This window comes from Furipterus horrens, unplaced genomic scaffold, assembly GCF_987537825.1.
Source record: "Furipterus horrens unplaced genomic scaffold, mFurHor1.1.pri manual_scaffold_5, whole genome shotgun sequence".
NCBI lineage: Eukaryota > Metazoa > Chordata > Mammalia > Chiroptera > Furipteridae > Furipterus > Furipterus horrens.
Window position 1 is genome coordinate 191,698,217 of NW_028327175.1, and position 27,347 is coordinate 191,725,563.

The 27,347-nt window shown below is 40.2% G+C and overlaps 1 protein-coding gene across 1 annotated transcript; it reads left to right on the top strand.

The window, feature by feature from the left end:
• The first annotated feature begins 90 nt into the window (after nt 1-90).
• Nucleotides 91-27,347, top strand: FHIP2A (FHF complex subunit HOOK interacting protein 2A). The gene is made up of 17 exons (XM_090278655.1): nt 91-328; nt 6,246-6,324; nt 9,060-9,229; nt 11,085-11,189; nt 11,663-11,785; nt 14,654-14,947; nt 15,108-15,304; nt 16,333-16,447; nt 16,982-17,058; nt 17,134-17,326; nt 17,517-17,686; nt 18,055-18,198; nt 19,959-20,049; nt 22,250-22,393; nt 25,427-25,567; nt 25,930-26,033; nt 26,147-27,347. Exons 1-17 carry the CDS (start codon nt 284-286, stop codon nt 26,250-26,252), a joined length of 2,298 nt encoding a protein of 765 aa, XP_090134781.1. The 5' UTR covers nt 91-283; the 3' UTR covers nt 26,253-27,347.

Consider the following 27,347-nt stretch of genomic DNA (forward strand, 5'->3'; position numbering starts at 1 on the left):
GCCGCTGTCGCCGCCGCCGCAGCAGCAGCGTCGCGGGCCCGAGTCGGCGCGGAACGCCCTCCCCGCCGCCCGCCACGTCCCCGCGCCCGCCGGAGCCAGCGCCCCGCCCGTGCGCTCTACCTGAAGCGGCGGGCCCGTCCTGCCTCGGCCTTCCGCTCGCCCGCCGCGCCCCGCACCGGCCTTCACTCTGGAGCGGCCCCGGCAGCCGCAGCAGGGGCGGCGGCGGCGGATCGAGGAGCTGTCGAGGTCGTCCCGGGAGAGGCTGCTGCAGTCCCGGGACAGGATGTTCTCCAAGTTCACCTCCATCCTGCAGCACGCCGTGGAGGCGGTAAGGCCGCGCGTCGTGGGCGCACAGCGGGCCGGGCGTGACGGCGGCCTACGTGCCCCTCCGGCCTCGGCCCGGCCCGGCCCGGCCCGGCCCGCTACAGCCCCGGCTCCCCGAGGGGCGAGGCCCGGGGCGGGGGCTTCGGGATCGTCGGGGCGCCGGGGCCTCGGGCCCGGGCTCGGAGCAGGCCCGCTCCTCTCCTTCCTGCCGGGGGCCAGCGGGGCTCCGTCCGCCCATCCGGAGGGTGGGCGGGGGTGCCCCGGGAGGACCGGCCCTGCCGGCGGGGCCGAGGGTCTCCTGGTTCCTCGGAGGGGGACAGTGGAGCAGGGGAGCACCTGGCGGGGCCCCAGGGAGCGCCCCCTGGCTCCCTGACCGTCACCCTTCCCCAGCAATAAACGGTCAGCATTGAGCAAGACAAAAGAAACGGCCCAACTCTGTTTTGTTTTGTTTTTTTGTTTTGTTTGGTTTGGGGGTGGGAGGTGAGCAGGAAGGCGTGCTCCCACCTTGGGGCGACTCTGGCGGGGTCGCAGCCCACCTGACCCCGGTCCGTAATGTCGCCCGCTTGTGCTGTGGCGGGCCTGGGGCTGCACCTGATCGACTAAAGGGAACGAGGGGTCTCAGCGAGCGTGGTTTAGGCGGCCCGGGCCCTCGCGGGGCCCCGACCATCTGTTTCCTTTCCTGCCGCGTCTTCCTGAACGTTCTGGATTTGTCTGCCATTGGCCTCTGCGCGGACACACGTTGTTCAGATGTCCCAACAGACAAGGAACTGGGCATGTCTTGCCGCAGTTTGAATAATCAGAGATCTAATTGCCTGACTTTAGAGTTGCTTTACTTTACTTTGGGAGACCTGCCCACATGGGAAATTGTGTTCCTGTGAAGAAACGATGACTTGGCTGCGTTTAAAATGTCATTCTCTTGTTTGCGTTCAGCTTGTGTGGCAGAGCGCATTAATACCCACGTAGCTTTAAAACAAGAACGACCAATTATAGTGGAACAGTTTTTATTGCCAGATAATAAAAATAACATACATTTTTAAAATTCAGTAATGAAAACAAACGTTGGTAGATTTATTTTAAGTGACAGGTGGGGAATGTTTTAAAGTCGTGTAGCTTTACTACAGGTTCTTGGGGAAAACGTGTGTATCCACTCGAGAAAGTGTTCGTGAATGCAGAGCACATGAGGCAGGTGACTGTTTTAGACTCCGAGACAGTTTCCATTTGTCCTTTCTTGCTCAGACACAGTCGGCCGCATCTTCCTGTTAAACGAATTTAACTAAAATTTGTAAAAATGGTGACATACACATTTTTCGTTATTCCTTAACTGAAAACACCAACAATCATTTTAATTTTAAATATTGACTACAGCTTAATATTGAGATAGTTGGAGATAAAAATATACTATGTTATTTATATCCTTTACCTCTCAGGCTCATATTTATAGAGATAACTACTTAGAAAAAGATGGCTCATTTTTGTCCCCAGGGCCTATGTTTTCTGTCCTCATTATCTTTTTATAATTGTATATGTTACCGTCTACCAAATTATCTATGTAAATTGTCTGACTCGGGTTCTGTAATATCTAGGTTCTCTGCTTTGCTGAAGGGAATGAGAAACTTAGAGTGGGTTGTATTCACTTGGTCCTCAGAACTAACACATTGAATTTAGAAATATGGTGTTTTAATTGGCTTAGAGTTGATGTTTTCAGCTGCGATACTTCCCAGTTTACTTCGATAGGAGATTAAAACTCATGAACAATGTTGGCATACTAATTTTTTTTCTTTTAACCATATCTCTGGGGAATGAACTGATACCTAACGATAAATAAACCATCCTTGTGGTACTTGAGGAATATTTTTTCCTATCCTGCGATTGGTTTCCATTTATTCAGTTCTATTTATTTGCTCAACAGTTTTTTCGTAAACTCCTTACCATTCCTCAGTTCATTTCATTAGCTTTTCTTTGTGCTCCTTTTAATTTGTATGCTCAATTAGTATTATCTGATGCAGTATTACAATTAACAATTATCAGGATTATACATGACCTTTTTCAGTTGTGTCATTGTATGACTCTAATGCTTTCCCATTTTGATATTATTACATTTAAGTTTCTTTATTCAATTGGATCAGCCTTCAAGTGGCTTTTTAGGGTTAACCAGATACATATTCATTTAGATAAGGTTTAAAGGTAGAGTTTTCCTTATTGTTTAATTAATGGTTTCTTCTCACTTCCTGTTAACTACTTACAAGAAAGAAAAAAGAAACTGAGATAGTTTCAAAGATTAGTATTTGAAAATGTGTTATTAAGCTGATAGACTGTGTTTTGAGTTTCGGATCAAAAGCAAAATTTCTAATTCTTGCCCCTCTTTTCAGAAATGACTGTCTTCCTTCAGTGTAGAAATGATTGGCCAGTCAGCATTATGAAATGAACCTTTTGTTAGCTGCCACATGTCACAGATCTGAAATCAGGCCTCTCGTTGTTTAGAGGTTGGACTGGTTCATTTTAGTACACATTCTCCAAAGTGTAAATAAAATACTTTCCAATTAGTACAATTCGGTATTTGTTGAGGGCCTAGTCTGTGCTAGGTAATCTGCCAGGGACTGGTTCCTTTTAAATTCCAGTCAGTTCCATCCTTTGAGGGCAGACTTATTCCAAGAACAGGGAAGTCATCTTTCAGAATTTGATATGATAGTTGGGAGTTAATGACGATTTTAGGAACCAGCAATTCTTTAAAAAATTACTCTGCCCAGGGAATGAAAACATATGTTTTCTGAAGTTTATTCTTCTCCAACAAGTGATTCTAACTTCAGTCCTTCAGCACATTTAACAAGCCCGCCGTGAAAGCATGGCACAGTGCAAGAAACACAAAGGGTACCTGTGTCCTTGCCCACAATGTTTAGAGCCTAATTTGGGAGACAAAACAAATAAATACACAAGCTGAAGTAGATCAGGGCACAAGAGAGTGGCCTAGCACTTAGAGCCAGACAGAAAAGGATCCCAGTCCTGTTCTCAGAGTTGTTTTGAAAATTTAAATGAGGTATGGTACCTGGAGTTTTCAGCGCAGTGCCTGGCACACAGTAAGTGCTTAGTGTTAGCCATTATTATTATTTGGATGGCTGTTCAGCCAGTGGGCTCCAAAGGAGGAATTGGAGCAGGCACTTCGGACTGGAGAAGCTGGAGAAGGCTCCCTAGCGGAAGTGAGACTTGAGCTGGACTTCAGAGGAGGCAGAGAAGAAAGGAAAGGCGTTAGAAAAGCTGGGGAGAGGAAGAAGCACTTTAAAAGGTCTGGGCATGGAATATTCGTGATACACATGAGACAGTAAGCAGGTGTGGCTTTGAAAATACTGTTTCTCATGTGCATTATCATCTTAGATCATTTGTGTGGCAGGCATTGTGGAGAAAGACAGTCTAGGTGTATAGTCACGCAGTGTATTTCCTGGGGCAAGTCAGTTACCTGGCTTTTGGTCTTAGTAGGAGTTTGTTTGGGAAAAGTCAGAGTTTATTGTGAGAATTTAAGACCACAGAGTAAGTGTAAACTCCGCAGCACACCGCCTGACACATAACTACTTACTAAACGGTAGCAACAGCTCTGTCATTCACTTATTCACTCAATAAATGCTACCAGATAGTTATGGTACACCATTCCTGAGCTGGAAACTGGGGTTCAAGGATGAAGAAGATGACACAGTCCTAGCCCTCACGGAGTTTACAGTCTAGTGGAGAAGATGGATAATTCACCCAACACAAATACGGGATGAGGGCTAGGAGGGGTGGGGGAGGGAGCTCAGGGGAGGGTGCCACGGGCATGTGTAGAGAAGCCTATCCGAGGCAGGAAGTCTGGCCAGGCTTCCAGAGAAAGCATTGGTCAGTTAGGCGGGGACTGTCCATTTTTGGTTGAGATAGCGGTTGCGTGTATTTTCAAACTCAAATTAGAAGCCCCTCATAGGGATTCACACATCTCTTCCCTCTTTTTAACCCAGAGCAAAGATGTTTTTATGCAATGATAAAGCCGGTAATTTGCATATTAGAATTAGTAATGAAAGCGGTAAGTTTACAAGGAAATTTTACATAAATGAGGAAATTTATTCATGTTTCAACAAGATTGTTACTCAACTAAGTTATTAGCAATTTAGAACTGTTTTCACTGGCTACTTAAATAGGTTTCTTTTTCTTTTAAATCCAACTCCTGGAAGAGAGGTATTCACAAGTAAGCAGCAGCATCCTCCTTTGAACTTGACTGTAATAACAAAGGTCCTGACGGGAATCCCATAAGTCCTCTGATTTAGTGACTTCCCCTGGAAGTAGAGTTCAGTCCCATGGGTAAAATAATTTGGGACAAGGATGTCGTGATTTCATATACCCAGGAGGTTCCCTTTGAAAAATTCAACAAATTACAACACTTATACTTAAGAAGCTAGGTACGTTTTTGAAACACCAAATTTTATTTGGGATTGTCCCAATTGTTAATACATTTAACTGTGCATAAAGGTGGCGTGTGTGTGTGCAAACAGGTCTGAAAGACAAGAAATGTTCTGAAGGAGATTCTAAAAACAAGCAGCTGATTAAAACAGATTTTTTTAATCTAAAAATTTCAGGAAGATTATTTTCCCAGATTAACACTTCCATTCTTATTTTTCTTTTTCATTCTTTTTTTCAATCTCCCACAAGTAATTTCTCTCTCCATGTTCTTGAAGTATAGTGATCCCAAAGGTCTTACCTCCTTTGTTAAAGATGTTAAACTGTTTTTGAAAAAATTCATGACGTTCTACTTGAAAATGAGACCAATATTTATGTTCTCTTAATCAGGTATTATTCAGAGTGGTACAGATGGGCAAGTAGCGAAGATGAGGATTGCTGAAAATTTTTCAGGTCCTTTCCCCCCTAAATCCATTTCATGTTTTGCATTGAAACCAGTGTTTATAATTTGCCCAAAAGTTTGGGAGTTGTTTTCAGGGGGTTTCAAACTTTGAGTTCTCTGCTGAGGACACCAAGAAATCAGAAGGGAACAAGTGGGAGCGCAGAAGTAACATGACCTCTTAGGTCATCTGTTTAGATGAGGTACATGAAATTGGAAGATCCTCTGCCAGAGTCTACGTTTCCAGAATAGAAACCTATTTGTTCTTATGTAAGCTGGTATTTTCTGACTGATATTTATTGACAATACAAGGGCTCTCTCTCTCGGCAAAAGAAAGCGTTGCTGAAGGTGCACCGTCTTTCTATCCATTTAACACACATTTGAAATACTTGGAGGTCTGGCGAAGGGATATAATTTTGGTCTTAAACCTTCTGAAGTAAATTTCAATGCTAAAATGTAAAACATTTTTGACTTTGTGGTCTTGAAATTGGTAGTGTCTTGCTCACATGGTTGTTTTGCTGAGAATATGCTCTGCCTAATCTAGGCTTAAGAAAGAAAAGACATCTATATGTCACTAAGAGTAAGGGACAGTTTTAATCTGATTACAGGGTTGACTTTGGTGTGTGTTCTAGCCGTGGTGATGTGTAACTGATTACGTAGCTGCCCTTTACTGTTCTGCCTGTCAAAGTCCTGGGTCCAAAGATCCCTGGTTATTGATCATTTCATTTCACTGATACTTTAGTAATAGAATATTGTGTGTTTTCATTTAACACTGTTACTTTTGAAGCTATATGCAGTTACTAGTTTAAGGGGAGGTAACAAAACAATACTGTAGTTTAATAATGATGTTGATAAATGTGTTTTTCCGGTTTCTTAATAAATCGTGTTTACTTTCTTGGACCTGACTAATTTTGTTTCTCTTTGAAATCTGACATATGGGAGTAAATTAAAGTGCATCCCTTATTTTTATGTTGCTTTTGCATGATTAATAGACAAATACAGAGTTATACTTTATGGGAGACTTTAATGCCATTTTCTTAGTTGTGGTCTTTTTGTGTATGTTTTGCAGCTAGCACCTTCTCTGCCTTTACAAGAAGATTTCGTGTATCACTGGAAGGCAATTACCCATTACTACATAGAGACTTCCGGTAAGAAACAGTTCTAATGCTAATGAAGCAGAAAATTTGTGAAATACTAAAATGTATTTCAGATTCGTTTTCAAAGTTATTTTATATTTAAATTTATAAACCATGTACTTTTAATTCCTCTTTTAGATTCGTTAAAAATATATGCCTATTGAGCACCTACTATGTGTAGGCATTGTTCTGGGGACTCGGGGATAGAACCATCAAACAGGCAAGATCCATAACAGAGCTAATATATTGATTGGGGGAAGCAAACAATAAACAGACAAATACATATCCTGTGTCAGATGCTGAGGGCTAAAGAGAAGGTGAAGCAGCCTGAGGGGGCAGAAGTGAGCGCCAGGTCAGGCCGATGGCTGTTTTAGGTTAGAGAAATCCTCATCGTCTGGGGACGTCAGCGCTGAGATGAAGTTGGAGGGAGAGAGGAAGGCAGTGGGGGGGGGGGGGTGGCGAAAAGTTCCAGGAGGAGGACCGAGCGCACAGACCCTGAGGCTGGGACAGGCAGGTGCTCAGCAGAGTCCTGGCACCGTAAGGAAGCCAGTGTGGCCAGGCCGAAAGTGAAGGAGCCGGAGACAGGTGGAGGGTACAGACTCCCACAGGACCTCGTAAGCCAGGGTCAGGACTTCGGCCGATACTCTAGGGTGGGAACCACCAGGGGATTTTGGGCAGAGGCGCAGCGGAATCTGTTCTACGGGGATCACTGTGGCTTCTGTGAAAATGCAGATCGAGGGGATGCAGAGGTGGAGCTGGTAGAACAGCGAGGGGGCTGTTGCCCTGGTTTGAGAGGCGGCGGGGGTTTGGGCCAGGGTGGCGGTGTTAACGAGTGATTGTATTCTGGTGCATTGGGAAGGGAGTTTTGTTGACGGGTTGGGTACTGGGTATGAGAGTAAGAGAGTAAGAATCAAGGATAAGTCCCAAGTTTTGGCTTAGGCAGCTGAACTGGAAAAATAGAGAGGTTGCTTGCTGAGAACGAGGAGGCAGCAGGAGCAGCAGGTTTGAAAGAGAGTTTACCACGTAATTAAGTTTGAGCTGCTCATTGTCCAGTGGGCTGTATCAAGCAGACAGTTGGAAATAGGCTTCTGGAATTTAGGGGCAAGGTCTACACTGGGGATGTGACATTGAGTCATGGGGCTAGATGAGGTTGCCTAGGGGGTCAGGGGAGACGGGAGAGAGCAGGTGTCCGAGAACTGAGCCCTAGGACTCAGTGTTTAGGCGTTAGGATGATGAGGACAGTAGCGAAGGAAACCAGAGAGGCTGGTGTCCCAGGGCCAGGTAGGGTGACGTAAGGGGGAGCTGAGAAATGGGGCAGCAGCCAGAGGGAGATGTGACATCAAAAGGGGGTGATTTGTTTTTTTAAAGGTGGTGAACACAGCAATTTATCATGTGGTGGGAATGACCTAGCAGGGAGGGAACGGTGGTACAAGAGTCAGATGGGACCGTTTCTGAGCAATACCCTTGAGTAGGCAAGGGGGCGGGATCTAGCGCACAGCGGAGGCTTAGCCTTAAATAGGCTTGTGAACAGTTTCTCGAGAAAACTAAGGCAGAAAGCAGAACATCTGTGTAAATATGCAGGAAGTGGGTAGATGTGGTTGGTGTTGGGAGTCTTCAGGAGTTATCATCTGGTGGTTTTATTTTTCTCAGTGAATAGGAAAGATGGAGAGAATATAGGGAAACACGAATAAATTAGGTCAGGGGTTGGCAAACTTCTGTAAGGCACTGGATGTAGGCCATATGGTCTGTTGCAACTACTCAGTTTTGTTGTAATGCAAACTAGCCATCACTATATGTGAAAAAGTGAACATTCCTTTGTTCTACTACAGCTTTATCAAAATAGGTAGCAAGCTGGCTTTGTCCTGTGGGTAACGTTTGGCAACCTCTGAAGTAGGGAAATTCAGTAGCATTGCTACCTAGCACTGTGGGCTCCCTTGAGGGAAGTATAGGTAAACACGGGTGGATCTGCAGATTGGACACACGCCATTTAACTGAAAGGAAACATGGGGAAAAAATGATAGTGGTTGATTTGGCAAGCTGATAGGGTCGTGCGTGGTTTGTCTTAAAAGAAAAAAAAATCCTTTATATTTGTGCAATGAATAAAAATCAGACTATATAGGTAGGTAGATAGATATACATATACCTTTAAATGTAATTTCTAATTTTATTTGGATGTTAGACAGCAGATGTACAGGAAAGTATTTTGAGAGGAGCTGCCTTTTCTAATGGCTGTTCTTAGCCCTTGTGAGTTTTTTTGGTCTCTCTGGCTTTAAGGAAATGCTTTAAAGAAAGGCTTTAAGTTCTTGCTTTAAATGATTTTTTGCAACCTGGTAACAAGTGAGTGCACTACAATAAAGTAGGGGACAAATAAGTTTATGTCAAGCCCAGAAAGAGGGCAAAGGAGGAAGAAATAGGAGGAGGCAGCGTTTGACCTGGGTTTTGAAGGATGAGTAGGAGGCCGTGCGGTAGAGGAGGACGGCAGAGGTAGGAGGAATAGCCCGTGCAAAGTCACAGAGACCTACGCGTAGCTTAGGAGCGAGGATTTTAATTCCGGCAAGTATGGAAAATAACACAGCAAATAATAAGGGATAACAGAAGAATAAACTGTTTCACGTACTCATAACTGTAAACCTAATGCAGTTTAAAATATGCAATTTAATACTTAAGAAAATATTTAATGAAATATTTAGTTTAAATATGCAGCTTAAAAATGTTTGAATGTGTGACGCGCACTTTTTATTGTTTAGATGACAAAGCCCCGGTGACGGATACAAATATTCCATCACATCTGGAACAGATGTTAGATATATTGGTACAAGAAGAAAAAGAACGAGAATTTGGAGAGACTGGGCCATGTATGGAATACTTGCTTCATCACAAGATCTTGGAAACATTATATACCTTAGGGAAAGCTGATGTAAGTTTCTAATCCACATCATGTTCCTGGGCATGTAGTGCATGTATTCATGTCTTAGAGATAAAGAAGCTGCCAACTACTACATGGCAGGATTTAGGTTCAGTATTGTGGGAAAAGAAAATTGTATGGCCTACATGAATATACTTTCCATGGAAATAGCAAAACCCCCAAATGCTCTAGACAGCACCTGGTACTTAGGGTGCTTGGAATTACAGTGTAAACATCTACAAAAAGAATCTCAAGTCCATGTACTCAGAATCAAAGGAAATGAGAAAGAACCCAAAGGAAATCGGATTACAAAAATGAGAATTATTTTTCATAATCCTGAAAGAGAATTTCATTGATTATTCTGACATTAACTCTACTAAAAAGTGGAGACCATTCAAGTTTTTAAGCCTAATGAATCTTGAGAAATCTTTGCAAGGCTGACACTGTTTAAATAATATTCTGTGTCACAAAACTTGAGAAATCTTTGCAAAGCTGATACTGTATAAATAATATTCTGTGTCACAAAACTTTCAAATGTCTCATTTTAAAGGTAGATTTCAGACCAGGTACTGCTGTGAGGATAGGGGAGGAACTTTGAGTTCAGGTTAGGAAGCCTGCTTTGTCACTTACAGACCATGACCTTCAGCAAGTCTTGTTGGTTAATCTTCCTCCTCTTTTTAAGAGCAAGGAGGTCCCCTCCTTAACTCTAAAAATCTGTGGTTGTGTTCTGTGAATTTCTATAATATATGTGAAAATCAAACTGGAAAAAAAACCACAGTTTAATAGGTATGTTTAACCACCAAATAGAGTTCTGAGTAATAGTTTAAAGACAGTTTCCTTTTAACTAATCTATAATACCAATTCACTTTTAAGTTGAATTCATTCAATTTCCATTTTCTAAGGCAACACATCTCCCTAATACCTTTAAATTCATTTTTCCTCCCCCTCTTCTTTCCTGTCCTTTGAAGAGTGGGATTATATATAACACTAAGTTGAGTAAATAGTAATTGATTTTTGAGCAAATGTTAGTAATTGTACTACTAGTGAATTTATTTTGATATAGGTGATTATTTCTATCAGTATTTTATCTGAATAATGCAAGGTACTTGCTATCTTAGAAAATACTGTGCTTAAGATTATAGTTTATACTATTTCTGGATATCATGTCTGTGATGATGCTTTGGAAATGCTACTCATTTTGTGACTGTATTTTCATTCTGAGACGGTATACGTAGGTTAAATATAGAACATACTACATTAATTCATATTCTCTTAATTCACAACATGAGTAATCATCAGGTTTACCTACTTGTAAGCAGATATTTAAAACAATTGGCGTATTATATGAACTTCTTTATTACATATTAATTGCCTATAATAAAATAATTTTGCAGCTAATTTGAAACTATTGGACTAAATCACAAGTGTTTATACCATAGGAATCCTTTTATTTACATATATGTGTTAGGCTTTATTCCTTCATTTATATGCTGGAAAGTTAATGATTACCTGTCATTAGTATCAGTAACAAGATTCGCTTTGCTCTGCCATGTAGTTAACTGTAATTGTTTCATGTTACCTTAGCCTTTAGAATATAAACAGGTTGACGTTGCCTGAACCAAACTCTTACCTGAACAGCGTATTCTCACCATATGGTCCCATCTGCCGCATTATAGGCCCAGATGGCATTTTATTCCTAGAATATGCCATTAATAATTGATTGAGAATTTTCTCCTGGCTAATTGCATTGACTTTTGAGGGTGGAATACATTCATATCCGTTGTCTCTCCTGTATTTTAAGCTTTTGAGGAAGTGTGTTTATATTGTCGGTTCTCCTCCTGTCTGCTTTCCTTTCCTCCCTGCTCAGTGCCCCCCAGGCATGAAACAGCAGGTGCTGGGATTCTACACCAAGCTCCTGGGAAGAATCAGGCAGCCGCTGCTCCCACACATCAACGTGCACCGGCCCGTGCAGGTACTGTGCTCCCCTCACGCAAGTCAGTCAGTTTGATTTCTTTCGGTAAGGTATAATTTTACGTAATTTTTCTAAGAGTAAGAACAATACAGGAAGGTATTCTAAAAATAACACGCAGACTGGAAAATACTTGAGCTTTCTTGATATATGACATTGTATTAAGTGTACTTCATATCTTTATATTTCTATTTCATAATTTTATACATAATTTTCCCTTTAACTTTTCTCCATGAGCTCTCAAGAAGAGTTTTTTTATATACCTCATTAATTTTTTTTTAGGGTAATGTAATTGAAAAATTTACTACCAGTAAACTTATTTTGATATCAGTGATTGTAAATAGTGTTGTAGCTGAATAATGTGAGCAATTTGTATTATTTGAAAATGTTAAATATCCTTAAGGTAAATAGATGGCTGTTTACATACCTGTAAGAAATAACCTAACTTAAAACATTTTTGAAAAAATTGTTGACAGAAATTAATTCGACTCTGTGGTGAAGTCCTTGCAACACCAACGGAAAATGAAGAAATCCAGTTTCTCTGTATTGTATGTGCAAAACTGAAAGAAGATCCCTATCTGGTTAATTTTTTTCTGGAGGTATGGTATAGTTATCAATCTTCAAAGCATGCTTATGTTAAAATTGTTATGAGAATTGACTATTTGTATGCTTCCGATGTCAGTTATTATAGTTTCCCTGGTATTAGAGTTTTGATATGCATTTTACTTTCTCCTGCTGGTCAGTAAGCTCCTTGAGGACAAGGACTCCGTTCTGTTAATCTTTGGGCCCCCACAGCTTCTCCGGTACCTAGTACAATGCAGCTGACTGTAATCAGTGCTTACTGAATGAATGGGTCTTTAGGGAAATGCAGCCTTATTACTTGTAAGTACAGAGTCACAAACATACTTTGCTGTCCTAAAGCATGTACCCCTGAAATCTAATGTGTGTTAGATTTATATTAGCTAAAATATGTATCTACTCTCGGTTAAGAGCATATACTAAATGAGTTAGAAACTGCCTGAATGGAGTTTATAGGTTGCTGATGGCGAAGGTAAGACAAATATTAAGATACAGTACCTAATCTAAGGTAGAGTAAGGTGAGTATCCTAAGAAAAATACAGAATAAATGCTTCTTAAGTATTTATAGGACGAAGAGATTATATCTGCTCTAGGTCAACAGGAAAGACGTCATGGAAGAGGTTTTCTTTGGTATGAGCTTTGACATGTTTAGATAAGAATGGGCGAACCTAAGTAAGGGAATGAAGACAGAAAAGTTGATGGTGTGCTCAGGAAGCAGTATGATTAGGACAGGTGGTGAAACGGGGGCCTGGACAGACAGACCAGGAATTATCAAAGGCTTTGATGACAAGATGAAGAATTTGTGGTTCCTTGCAATTGTTGGGAAGCCAGTAAGGAATTTTTTTTTTTAAAGATTTTATTTATTTGTTTTTAGAGAGAGAGGAAGGGAGGGAGAGAGAGAGAAAAACATCAATGTGTGGTTGCCTCATTGAGAACCTGGCCCGCCTGGGAATTGAACCGGCGACCCTTTGGTTTGCAGGCCGGTGCTCAATCCACTGAGCCACACACACCAGCCAGGGTGCCAGTGAAGATTTTTGAACAGGGATATTATTCTGTTGTGGAACCTGTGCCTTAAGAAGTTAAGTTGGTGGCAGCATCTTGTACAGCAGATTCCTTCGAGAGGAGAGAGAAAAGCAGGGAAACTTGACTTGGAGGCTGATGAGGAACCTAGACAGTAAGTAACAGGACTATAACTGAGTTGGAAGTGGTGGATCGGGGTGAAGTGAACATATTCAGGAGACCTTAGAGGTGGACTCTGGGGTCTCGGGCAGGAAGCAGGACATAGGGATGGATGCTTGCATTCCTGAACCAGTAAGCTGCCGCTAATGGAGAGAAGGGAGCCTGAGGAGGCTTATTTTGAGGGGAAGATGGTATTTTGGTTCTGGATGCTTTGAATCATCATGATATATATCCTCATGGAAATAATTAGCAGGTATTGCAAACCAGCAGTTTGGCAGAGAAGTCTGGGTTTACGTGATTCCGGGGTCACGTGTACAAATGTGCTGTGGTTATCAATGAAATATCTCAAGAAGAAAGGAAATAGTTTCCATACGAAACAAAGTGCAAGAGTGAAGGCAGCAGTTTCTTATAAACTAGGGAGCTTCGGATATTCCCTTTTGGCGGGCCTGGGTGGGACCCAGAAATCTGCAGTTTTATAAAGCCCCACAGAAGACCAGGATGAAAACTGTCTTGAGTCACACTTTGAGAAACATTAGTTTAAGGAGTGTCGTTCTAAGATTATTCTTTCTCTTGCCATTCTTATCTGAGATACCACTCCTAACCGTTATTAGTATTTTGATGAAATGTATAACATTCATAAACACTATGATATGCCATGATTTTATAAGAAATTGGGAAATTGTTTGGAGTGTTTATTTAGTCCGTAGAATTGTTTTCTTTTAATATATGTGCTGTGAACTCAGTTTCTTAAGAAGATTGGTCTGCGCTATTCTTTTAAAAGTAATAAAGGTGATTTATAATAACTGTAACTTGGGAAGTAGAACTTTGAATTCATCCTGCATTTAATACACTTCTGTGATGGGCAAAATACTGTGATAGGCTCTGTGGAGAAGCTGGTTTATGATGAGTTCAGACCTGTGTGTGTGGTTTGATTTTTGCTCTTAACTTCAAATGGGAAGCAAGATACTTTTGCCTTGAAACTAATAATTTGCTTCAGTTAAGATTCTGTTTGTGTCTGGGTATGTGTATGGTAGGGGGAGGAGCCAGAATTTCAAATAAATCTTACTTTTATCCTCAAAAACAGTAATAAAAATGTCCTCAGAGTATCGAGTTCTTTTTATATAGGGCAGAAGTATAGAGAAAAAAAAACACTTAGAAAAATCATCTTAGAAGAATCCACGTTGAGGCTATATAATCTTAGTAGCCAATTGATGTGAAAATTAGCTGCAATTGATGAGAAAATTAACTGCAATTGAAACCTCCAGAATCTTTTTTTCCCACTAACATCAGTTGTTCTCAGTAGTAGTTGGATACCTGTCAGTAATGTGGTTCGTCGCTCATGGTCAGTGGGAAACATTTTGTAGATAATGTAAGGCATATCAGAAATGTCGGGGGGCGGGGCGTGTCTGCCAGGCCAAGCAAGCTGCTCACCTCCTCTTAGTTGCCTGTCTTCTGCCTTGACCCCGGGGGGGGTGTCTGCCAGGCCCAGCAAGCTGCTCACCTCTTAAAAAAAAAAAAGAAATGTCTCTGCAGTTTTAAAATATCTGAAATAGTTTGTTAAAGTCTGAGGATTTTTGTTTATCAAAACACTTGTCTATTGCTCTGCTGGCTAGACAGTGAATGTTAATTACAGGAAAGTCCATTAAAATACGATTTCTGTTTCAGAAGGCATTTGCTGTGAATCTCACAAAACATGTATTCCTTTTCAGAATAAGTTGAAATCATTGGCTTCCAAAGGAGCTGTGAATGTAATTCCAGAAGACACGTTAAAAGGTCAAGATTCCTTGTCAGCAGACACGGGACAGCCCCGTGGGCCAGAGGAGCTGCCTGGTGCTGCCGGCTCAGGGCAAACAGAGTTGGAAGACGGGCCTCGTCGCCAGACGGACGACCTGTCCGCGAGCTTGGATAATCTCAGTGTCACTTCCCTGCCAGAAGCCACCGTTGTTCGTCCCAACCAGGATTACAATTTAGTGAATTCTTTGTTAAACCTTACTAGAAGTCCTGTGAGTCATCACCTTTAATTCCCACCCCCCATATGACCACAGTTACATACATTTAAAAAAAAAAAAAAAAAAACCTTATTTTAGTGTAAGCAGCAGATCCTTTAAAGTTACATGTTTTCAAACAAGTTGGAGAATTGGCGGGGTGTGTTTTCTCCCTCAGGACGGCCGGATCGCTGTGAAAGCCTGCGAGGGCCTGATGCTGTTGGCCAGCCTGCCAGAGCCTGCGGCCGCCAGGTGCCTCACGCAGAGCACCTGCCTGTGCGAACTACTGACCGACAGACTTGCCTCCCTGTACAAGGCCCTACCTCCGTCTGTGGACCCCTTAGATATTGAAACAGTGGAAGCAATCAACTGGGGGTAAGAAATATCATTTTTGTTTTTCCATAAGAGGGACTTCTTACCCCTACACTTTGAAATCCATTTCTGTTTTGCAGTATAGGAGCCTTTCGTTTTGAAAAATGTTAACATTACTAGTGATCATTAAATGGGATTATTTTGCGACGCTTGTTTTATATTTGTTATAAATTAGTGATAATGAATGAGTATGGGAGTGATTCAGCTGTTCTATTTAATCTCCTTTTCCTTTGTCCATTATAATAATCAAGTAAGACCTTAATTACATTAAGACCAAGAACTTCATGTTTTTTTAAAATCCTAAAAAAAGTTATCTCCTTCTATATAAATAAGTTCCACAGCCCCGGGGGCAGTCTTGTCTGTTTTGTGGGCTCGCCCTCTCCCTTGATTCTCATAGGAAAATATGATTATTGCAGAACATTTATAAGTTACTAAAAAGTACAATATAAAACAGCATAAATAAAATCACCCATAATGCCACCACCTACAAGCAGTCTAATATTTTAACAGAATAACTTATTACTGCTTTTCTGTGTATTTTTGACCCTTCTTTGGTTTTTACTTGTTTTTCTTTTCCACGCTGTATTCGGTCAACATCTGTGGGGCAGACCCTCTTGTTAGCTTTACGGCAGGAAGAAAAGCAGGCCACAGTTGTTCCTTCTCCAGACCCTCTTTACCTCTTTTCTCTCCCAGCACTGAGATCCTCTGACTCTCCATTCCTGTCACTTGCTCAGGGTCATGGCAGCAGTATGAGGAGCTGTATATAACAGTCTGTCTCCTGCAGCTCCTTTCTGCTTTAGTCCGTCTCTTCCCATGTAATGAGTAAAAATTTACAACTTCTATTTAAAAGGTTTTCTCTCGTTTTTGGCTTTCTTTTATAAAACACTCTTCTGGAAGTCATGCTGCTTAGCCTGTGTAAATATATCATACTGTGTAAATTCATTTATGTGCCTTCATTTTTTCCATGTGTACTGAATTGAATTAATGCTTTTCGATGACTTTGGACTTAGCATTTCTTCTGTGTCCTACAGTTTGGACTCATATAGTTATAAAGAAGATGCTTCAGCATTTCCAGGAAAACGAGCCTTAATTTCATTTCTTTCCTGGTTTGATTATTGTGATCAACTCATAAAGGAAGCACAAAAGGTTCGAATATTTTTATTATTTATTGATCATTTAAAAATATAAATATCTATTAAGTGAAATTTGAACCCTTAATTCATATCCCCAAATATATCTTAATTGTCTTAAGATAGCAAAGTTAGTAAAATAAGTAAAACCAAATAAACAAATGTGTGTGTGTGTGTGTATTTGTGTGTGTGTGTAACTTTAGAATAAATTACAATTCAAATTCTACTTTTATGTTCTTTAAGTATTATAGTACAACCCTTCATAAGATAAAATTGGCCTCCCTTCATTTCTCCTCTTTGGGAAGATGTTACCACCATAAGGTGATCAGGATAATACTTTTATCGTGTCTTGTTCTTGGAGACTTAGGTAAAATGTTAACTTAATAACTAACATCTAATCTAGGCTCGTATGTCATCAACAAGATGGTCAAATAGGCAAGTTTGTTTTCCACATTAATTCAGATGGAGGATGCAAACTGATTTATTGATATTACAAATTAATCTCTCTTTTCCATTAAAAGAAGATAACGATGCTTGTACTGTATTCTAGACTACTGCTGTTGCTCTTGCCAAAGCCGTTCACGAAAGATTTTTTATTGGTGTTATGGAACCTCAGTTAATGCAAACGTGAGTAGCCTCTTAAAAAAAAAATTGCTATGTTCATGGTATTTCTGCCCACTAATTACCTGTTTGTTATGCCAGTTCTGAGATGGGTATTCTGACATCAACTGCAATGCTTCATCGCATTGTTCGGCAAGTAACCTCCGAAGTTTTGCTGCAGGAAATGGTGTTTTTTATCCTTGGAGAACAGAGGGAACCAGAAACCTTGGCAGAAATTAACAGACATCCTTTAAGACATAGGTTAATCGAACATTGTGATCACATATCAGATGAGGTAAGCTATGCAATCACTTAGAATTTGACTTCGAGTCTTTGAGACACTTATTTTAATACACCTGTGATGTTCTGAATGCAGCCTCTTTTTTATGTGGTTTTAAAGACTGACAGCATGGCTTCTAGGATGGCAAGAAGAATGATTTATTTTAAGACATTTTTCAGTTAGCCTGCGTCATTTTTTGTTTCAGATAAGCATAATGACACTAAGAATGTTTGAACATCTTTTACAAAAGCCCAATGAGCACATTCTTTACAACTTGGTCCTAAGAAATCTTGAAGAAAGAAATTATACAGAATATAAACCTGTGTGCCCAGAAGATAAAGATGTGGTTGAGAATGGATTGATAGCAGGAGCAGTGTAAGTTTCTCTCCAACTCTGTGAGTTTAGCATTTCATGTAAAATCATAATTCTCTCTTTATTTCTCTTCCTTATTCATAAAAAGACCTCTGACCGTTAAAAGGTTTTTAAAAATAAAACTTGGCTGTCTTGATGTTACTGTCCCTTTAAATTACAAGTGGTATTGTCTTTTCATTAAAGCTAATGAATCACTGTATCCTTGAGTTTGATGTTAGTATAAAATGTTAATTTCTCTTTCAACTATATATTATTTCTTAATTTTTGTAAACAAAATTATGTAAGAATTAAATTATTTCTAAGAACTCAGAGAATCTTTTGGTTTAGAAAATATAATAAAATTTTTTTATACATTATTAAATTAAACTTAGAGATCTGGAAGAAGATCCATTATTTACTGACATTTCACCAGATAACACTTTGTCAAATCAAGAGTGGCTTAGTTCTTCACCTCCTGCTACTCCAGACCACCCCAAAAATGATGGGAAAACTGAAGTCCATAAAATTGTAAATAGGTGAGTTGCTATATAAGTTTGACTGACATCTCTTTACCTTGTCTTTCTAACAGGTAATAGCTCCACTCTTAGATTGTTAACAGAGATATATTATGTCAGCTTTTTGTCCTGCTTATGTAGCAAGTGAAAGCTTTGGGGCAGCAATCAGTAGAAAAAGAGGAAAGGCTCTACTTCATGTAGAAATAAAAACAAGTGACAGTATATGACCTTTCAACTACCCTACTTTTTATATATAAATGATTTCAAGTACAGAGAAGGAAAACTCTGACTCCAAAAAACCTCCGCTGCCTTGCGGCATACCTCTTCAGGGGAAAGGCTAAGGGAGTAAACCCCGACAGAAAATCCGGAGCCGGAGTCCCTAAGGCGGTTTGACGTTGTAGTCAACACCGGCAACTCCTGCGGCGCACTGAAGCCAAGCTGTATTGACTCCGTCTTTCCCTTGGATCCTTCAGCTGCGAAGAGAGGGGGGGTCTGCTGCATGGGCAACAGCAGACCCTCCATATCACCCTGCCCGGGCTCTGTAGCTTTAGCTTCACTGGAGAGGACACTCCAGCGTCATCGCAAGATGTCGATTCAACACGGGAGGAGACAGATACCGTGTCACTCCCGAGTCGGACTGCATAGCCATTCTCGGCGGTGCAGATAGACTCTTAAGAAGCTACACCATCATCTCTCGAGACGGACGGCTGCCGACGACGATTTCAAGTAATTCCCAATTAGAACAACATTGAGAATCTCTAGTTTGACACATCTTACTTATTTGACATGTATTCATATACGCTAAGCATAAGGATATTCCTTTTTATTAGTTTGTATTTTTACATTTTTTCTTTAAAGTGCCCTTTCTGTGATAGTTTTTTTTTTCTTTTTCTTACTTTGTGAAGCTGTTGCTGATATGCCTGGTTCCATCACATGACCAGAGAGAATTGCATGTTGCTCAGGATGTAAAATTAGGATGCATAAAAATCTTAATAACTTCATTCGCTTAAAAGCCGGGTTCCTGAGGTTAACAAATACCACAGCACTGTCGTTGTGCTGTAATGTTAAAAAAGAGTCATTTTAGGCTTACTTCTACTTTTAAGTGGAATGAGTAATTTTTTAAATAAAGCCTTTCATGAAAGAGTCGTCGTCGGCAGTCGTCCGTCTCGAGAGACGATGGTGTAGCTTCTTAAGAGTCTATCTGCACCGCCGAGAATGGCTGTGCAGTCCGACTCGGGAGTGACACGGTATCTGTCTCCTCCCGTGTTGAATCGACATCTTGCGATGACGCTGGAGTGTCCTCTCCAGTGAAGCTGAAGCTACAGAGCCCGGGCAGGGTGATATGGAGGGTCTGCTGTTGCCCATGCAGCAGACCCCCCCCTCTCTTCGCAGCTGAAGGGTCCAAGGGAAAGACGGAGTCAATACAGCTTGGCTTCAGGTGCGCCGCAGGAGTTGCCGGTGTTGACTACAACGTCAAACCGCCTTAGGGACTCCGGCTCCGGATTTTCTGTCGGGGTTTACTCCCTTAGCCTTTCCCCTGAAGAGGTATGCCGCAAGGCAGCGGAGGTTTTTTGGAGTCAGAGTTTTCCTTCTCTGTCATGAAAGAGTACTTAACCAGTAAGAGTAATTGAAGTGAAGGACTTAAGAACATATGATTTTATTTTCCAAGTTCCCAATTGCATTAGCATTTGACTAAACTGAAGGTATCGCTAGATATTGTAATACAAAGAGACTGGGCTGTGAGAGTGTTTACGCCTCTGACTGTGGCTTTTCCATTTCAGTTTTCTCTGTCTGGTACCGGATGAGGCAAAATCATCCTACCACGTGGAGGGCACTGGCTATGACACCTACCTCCGAGATGCTCACAGGCAGGTAAGTCTGCTCACTCATTCTGTGAAACGACATCTAATGAGAATGTACGCACGTGGTCACCTGGTCACCGTGCCCAGTCACCTCCCCAAAGGTTTCCCTTTTTCTGCAGACCTGAGTGAGCCCCGCTCTCGCTGCTTTAACTTTCTGCAGTGACCTTCTTTGCATGTCACTGACTGTGTCTCAAGGTTTCTTTAATGCTCCCTCCAACTCAGTCCCTTCCTCCCCTTCCCCCCATCTCTTCCTTTTCCTTTCTTTCTGCACTTAGTGTCTTATCTCCCCCAAATCCTTCCCCTGTGGATCCAAACCGTGATCTGACGGTGCTCTGCCTGCCACCGGCCTTGCTCCCACCCCCAGGCTCTCCTTTCCTCCGCTGCCACCGTCCTCCACACCCAGTGACCTCCCAAGGCTGTCCCTTCGGCCACGCTCTCACTCCCTCCTCCCTCCCCTGCGTTCTAGCTTCTTCCTCAGACTGCTCCTTAGTTATTAAATTAAGTGTTCTTCTCTCCATCGTCTTTACTCTGGAGCATTTACATTTTACAAAATTCCAAATTTTGAAACATCTCAAATCAGAAAAATGTAAGTTGAATTTTCATTTACATCTTCAGGATTTAAGTGTGCTATAATATATGTAATTAACTTGTCTATGCCTATAGTTAATTCATAATGCTTTAAGCCTGACTTCAAGTCCACACTACTACATAAATAACTAGCGTAATGTGCTTTCATGTAACAATAAAGGCAGTAAAATAATACGGATTCAGCACTACCAACAGGACTTTTAAATTGCTTTTATTCTCTCTGTAAAGTTTTATTATTTTTTTAAACTATTACTATCTAGGTCAGAATTTCAGAAGTGTTAATAGGAAAATGCTTTCTTAAATATTAGGATGTTGTTTTATAAAGAAAATTGTCTATTGAAAGCTAAATAGTTTAAAACTCACAAGATACTGAAGAAGTTGGATTTTTAAAAATCATTTAAAATTTTTTTTTCTTACAAAGATGAAGTTAGTGCTTCCCGATGAGAATATAATTTGTTTTAATTTCAGGTAATTTCCAAATTAGAGAGGTCAAAGTAATTTGCTTTATGGAGGAGAATCTGAAAAGGGAAAGAATATGGAAGAAAATGTTGCTATAAATTTCTTTTATTTCAATTCAAGTAAATTACGTAGCAGGGAAGACTTTAAAAATTTTTTATTATGTGAGATATTGTCATGCTTTTAAAAATTCATATTGTTTATTCCAGCAATAAACTCTGTGTAGTGAAGGACCAGTTTCTTGTTTTTTTCCATCTCAGAGATCATCACTTCTGTAAAATTTAATAAAAATGGCTCAGGTGGCTCAGCTGGTTGGAGCCTCGTCCCGTGCACCGAAAAGGCTGCGGGTCCTGTCCCCGGTCAGGGCACGTACCTGGGTTGTGGGGTTGATCCCCTGTCAGCGCATCTCCTGGAGTGGCGGGGGGAGCGATCGATGTTTCTCTCTCACGTCGATGTTTCTCATCCTCTCCTCCCCGTCTCCCTTCCTCTCTAAAGTCAATAAACGTATCTTTGGGTGAGGATTTCTTTTTAAAAAAATGAATTACGAGAAATATGCAAAGAAAAAAACAAATTATAAGCCCTGATTATTTTATTAGATTCAGCGGACATAGAATTTACTCATTTAAATTGCAATAAAAGCTTCTGGGTGCTTGCTCTCAGCTTTTGTATGCAATGCAATGGTAGCAGTTTGCAGCCGCACTTCGGGCCGCACCTCTGTGTCCTGTCAGAGCAAACGCATTACAGGGAAGCTGGGCTTGCCTTGTCGGGTGGTGTGCACCTGTTCACCTATCACAGCTCACGTTAGAATAGCTTCGAAAATGTGGCTAGGACTTACTGTGCTTTTTAAGTATTCTCTAAGTGTGTAATGAAAATCAGCAAAGGGTTACAGCCCTCTAAAGGAGAGAAGTAGTTAAAGAGGTGCTTCGGTAAACTTAAAATATACCTATTTTTTCATCAGTAGCTATTGGTACGAACGATTATAATCTTTATGTGTCTGGTTAGGGTGTTATCTGAGCCATTTTTCTGTCTCCCATGGCACCTCCCACATGGCAGACACTCAGCATTCAAATGGACTTGTGTGTTCCTATTTGAGGAACCCATTTCTGTTTGCCCTCAATTTGTTTTGGGTTAGTTCTCCGTTAGTGATCTCCATGCTTTCTCCCCAGTTCCGGGACTACTGTGCCATCTGCTTGAGGTGGGAGTGGCCTGGCTCTCCAAAAGCACTGGAAAAGTGCAACTTAGAAGCTGCTTTCTTTGAAGGTCACTTTTTGAAAATTTTATTCGATAGAATGGGAAGAATTCTTGATCAGGTAATAAATTTTAAAATACTTATTTTCATATTACTTTGTTACCATATATTATGAGTTCATTTCAACTCTTAGTTTAGAGCTTCAGTAAAGTAGTTTTATTGTTTTCTTAGCTTTTCCACTAGACGCCTTTTTCATAAAGCTTGATTGTCAACAATGGGTGTGTTTCCGATGCATTCAGTATGTTAAAAGCCTTTATTTGGCCTGAGAGTTGTTACAGAATTGTTTATTTTACTTCTCATTAGAGGCCCTTGTCTTACTATCTTGAACATGATTTGGAGGTGATTAGAGTGCTTTTGTTTTCTAACTTAGAAGACCTCTCGTACAGTTAGTACAAATGCAGACAGTTCGATCCAGAACAGTAGTACGTGAGTATGTACACTTCTTGCGACAAAGAACTTGTGACAGATACTCATTCTCATAAGGGGGAGGTAAATTGTAAAAGGTGCATTTATTTATTGCAGTGCGGGTAGGTCACCATCAGCTGGTGTCTTGCTGTGTGTGTCCCACTGACAAGAAAATGAATTAGGGATTACAGGTGTCCCCGCCCCCACTCGCTCCCTCATTGACAAATAAACAAAGTGATGATAGAGCTTTGAAGGGCTTTACACACTGGGATATGCACTTGAAATAAAAGAACCTGGCACGATACTTGCCTCAAAATAGAAACTGAGTTAACCAATTTGGAATTAATTTAGAATTGTATATTAAAGTACTTGGTCTTTTTTAGCATTTTAGTTAAATGTTTATGTGAGCTTAGAGAGTTATAAAAGAAATGTACTATGTAGGCAGGCTGTCTTTAATAACCAGAAAGCCAAATAAAGAAATTATCACTTAAGAGGTATTCCACCAGGTTAGACTTTAGTCAGTATTGTTTCCAGTAGTAATCAGTAAAGAGATAAAGTCCTTTTTTTCTTTTAACCTCTTAACAGCATATGCTACGTTTCTAGTATTTTGTTTGTTTGTTTTATACTTAACAACCAAAGCATTTAAATCCAGCTTATACTTTCTCTTAGTATATACCCCTTAGTATGTACCTTAGTACATAGGGTCAGGATAACCACGCTGGGATTAAACCTGTACTGTGGATAAAAGGCTGAGTAAGGTACATAGCAGAACGTAAAGAATCTCAGACAGTGTAGGAGGCCATGTTCTTGTCCTGCCCTGACAGAGGAAAGTTGGACCTTGGGTAACTGCGTTAGACACTTGTCACATTTTCTTATTGTTAAAGTGAAGTTACCCTAACCTCCTACTTAGATTTACTTAACAAGAATTAAATGAAAAAAAATTTTTTTTAATACTTTAAAAAATAAATACACTTGTTAAATGCAGATATTGGAAATTTCAGAGACTATCAAGCTGTTGAGCTCTTTACAAATTTAACTTAAATCTTATTATTTTGAATATCTGCTTATGTGGCCTTCAGTAGAAGAGTTGAGACTGAGTTTGCTGGTGACATCAGTATGCTGTTAAGTCAGTGTTTATTGCCCTAAAATTCAGACTTTGTACTTACTGTGAGCTCAGTCAAAAGTGGGCCAAGTCCATCTGACATATAGAAAAACCTAGTTATCTTTTATTCGAAGTAAATACTGTATAAAGTACAAAATAAAAGGGTCTAAAATAATAGGTTGTTATTACCATCAAAAAACGCCAATTTGTTTTCAGGTTATTAAACAATACGAAGTAGAGACCATTTTAGAGTACGGTGGAACAGTTTCTGTCTAGCTAAAATTTATTTTCATTTTCACGTTAAAAAATAACCTGACCCTGGCTGGTGTGGTTCAGTTGGTTGGAGCATTGCTTAAATTGCTGAAGGGCTAGATTTGGAATAAGTGAGCTTGAAATAGTTTTTCTTCTTTGAGAAATTCTGTGTTCACGAATCTAGTGGTAAGTACGAATGACTAAGATTGGACTTGGAACACAGGACTTGAGTTTTTGTTCACATCACAGGATCTTGGCTCTCCTCTGGCACATGCTGAGGCCTTTGTTGTCTTCTGAAGACAAATACTCGCTTTTTAAGTGGTAGTCATTATGATCAATGGCTTCAAAGCTGCTCAGTGAATGAGAGTAAAACATTGAGATTCCACGGTCAATAGTAAATTGGTCTAGAATCACGGTTCCCTTCCCAGTGCTGCAACGTATGTTTCTCACTCACTGGCCACCCTGGTGCCTCTTGGCCTTCCCACGGAGTCAGCTCGTTTAGGCCACTCAGTGTCCTTCACTGAAAGGGATGAGGGATTCCTGTCAAAAGTTCTAGGCACAGTAATAACTCTTCTTGCGTAGTATGTCTTTTGCTTTGCTTTTGACATTCTTTTCAAAGCACCTCCACGCTACTTTCCATGAAAAATAAATATTACAGACTAGAATTCTAGTAAAATTGAGACATTACATACAAAAGAAGTATGAGGAACTCTACACAGATGCACAATTATTTTGGGAGAGTTAATGCTCTTGCGGTGAATGAGGTGATCCCTGTAAATAATCACCATTTTGAATCTTCTCTTTCACTTTGAAGCATATTAGTCATTTGTACCCAAGTACTTTCATTCTGTTGACAAGATTCTGTGACGTGATTTTATTGGTAGTTCAATAAGAGATGAGGAATGTTATTTCTAAAACTACTATATTTTACAAGATTTTAATGCATTCCCTTCCGCCTTTGGTCTTATACTTAACGTGCCATGTCCTCTGTTTGTACGTAACATTACATACGACACTTTGGTGGGTTTTGGTGACTTCTAGAACCATTTCATTAATTAAAACAACCTGCATATAACAGACTTTCTGACTATGTTACGTATTTGCACGCTTTTTAGAAAAATGTTAAGGACTATGTTATGTGCACTTTGACTAAGATGGTGGGAGCTATTATAATTTAGTGGCAGGTATTTTCATTGTAGAAGAGCATGTGGAGGGAGGAATAAGATGTTCGATTTTTCCATTCTTGAAAAGACAAATTAAAATGGTAAGTTAAGTGCTCAGTCATATACATTATAAATAACGCTGAAAGTGTTTTGTTTTTTTACCCCTCCCCAGCCATATGATGTGAATTTACAAGTCACGTCAGTGTTGTCTAGACTTTCCCTCTTCCCTCACCCACACGTCCATGAATACCTTTTGGATCCTTATGTGAACCTTGCTTCTGGCTGTAGATCTCTCTTCTCTGTAATTGTCCGGGTGAGTTATTAGTTTGGTTATATTCTTTAGAACTGATAAGCCTGTCCAGTTAACATCTTAATATTATTTCATGTAATCAGTGCCATGTAAAGAAAAATGTTATATATCTACTCTTTTGAAGTAATTATTTTATTATAAAATGTAGAGGAAAAAAATCATTCTTTTAAATGATATATATAACTTTTATATTTTAAGGGATAGATATGAATGTTTTTTGTCAAAGATGGTTATGTGAATAGTAAAAGGTGAAAGTCTTCATTTAATAAAAGGAAATAGAGTTGTTTTTTTTTTTTTTTTTCCATCCTGAAAATCCCTATGTAGTTGATTTTAGGAATCATGTTCCTTTTGTCTCTGGGATGCAGGTTGTTGGGGACCTTATGGTTAGAATCCAGCGTATTCAAGACTTTACTCCCAAGCTTCTGTTTGTCAGAAAGCGATTACTTGGTTTGGAACCTGAAGGCCCTTTGTAAGTCAGTGTTTTACTTTCTTTTTTTTTTTTTTTTAATCTAAAAAGTCCACGAGGACTTGACAGTCTGCTGATATCTTGAAGGGACTTCTTGTATGCTTGTCCCTTGCCAGAATTGACCACCTCACCTTGCTGGAGGGTGTGATTGTGCTGGAAGAGTTCTGTAAGGAGCTAGCGGCGATTGCATTTGTGAAATACCATGCTTCCTCCACGTCGTGAGCAGGGCCTCTCCAGTGACCACGGGAGCAGAACTGTTGTGTACATTTCATCAGAAAAGACTCCATTCCACCCAGCGAGGAGAGGAGAAAAAGCCTTTTTAAATGAAGCATTGCTATAAACTAGACAGAACCATCACGAGCCCACTGAGTGGACAATTGCAGTAAAACTCTGTATAATATTGTTTTCATTGGCTTTATCATAAAGGTTCTATATATAAACTTGCACGTCCTTGAATCCAGGATACAATCAAAGGAACTTCAGGAAATAAGCATTTCCAATGCCTATGTGAAAAGCTGCAAAATTTCTGATGTCATGACTTTGATATTTCTGTTATTTGAATATCCTTTTAGATAGCAAGGTATTCTGACTTTCTCTGGGACTCAGATGCTTATATTCTTTTGGATTAATAAGTAGCAAAAAAAACCTAATTTTATAACTTTTTAAGGTCAGCATTCTTACCAAACAAAATATGAAAAACTGTAAACAAAAATAAAAAATACAATTCAGGGACCATCAAATGAGTTACTAATAGGAGATAAAAATGTGTAGAGAACCATTGACTTTCTTCAGCTTTTCTAAGAATAACAATTTAATATGATGATAAAATTCTCGATTAATATATGTATATTTTTAAAGAAATGTTCTTTTACTCTTGTGCACATCGCCATGGAAGTGATTAATTTTCATGTATGGGTCCCAGTTTCCTTAAACCATGTCATTTTTGCAGTAACGGTGACTTTGGGCTCAGCATTGGTAGTGCTTGCGAACATAGTACTGTCTTAAGCTAATCAACATATATATGTATTGGGTTGAGAACCTTTCTTTTCCTGTCCTCTTTGAAACATGTGTCATCAGATCGCTTCATAATCCGATGTTTCTCACTGAAACGAGTGGTGGTGTCTAGGCCGGGAACCGACTGATGATAACTCTTAGGCAACAATCAGAATGCAATGGCCTCCCTCATGTTTACATTTTGCAAAAAAATTTTGTTCAGTCTTTTGTTTTAAATTATTGTAAAGAGAGTTTGAAACGAACAGACAACCCAGTCTGTCCTGTTTACATGCTAGAGAATCTGGGCCAGTGGGGCACGCGTGT

Bases quoted from the DNA above. Each gene is read 5' to 3' on its own strand.
- FHIP2A (XM_090278655.1), top strand. From the start codon at position 284: ATGTTCTCCAAGTTCACCTCCATCCTGCAGCACGCCGTGGAGGCG. The intron at 6,325-9,059 runs GTAAGAAACAGT...TTTATTGTTTAG, and splicing joins TTACTACATAGAGACTTCCG to ATGACAAAGCCCCGGTGACG. The intron at 9,230-11,084 runs GTAAGTTTCTAA...CTCCCTGCTCAG, and splicing joins ATACCTTAGGGAAAGCTGAT to TGCCCCCCAGGCATGAAACA.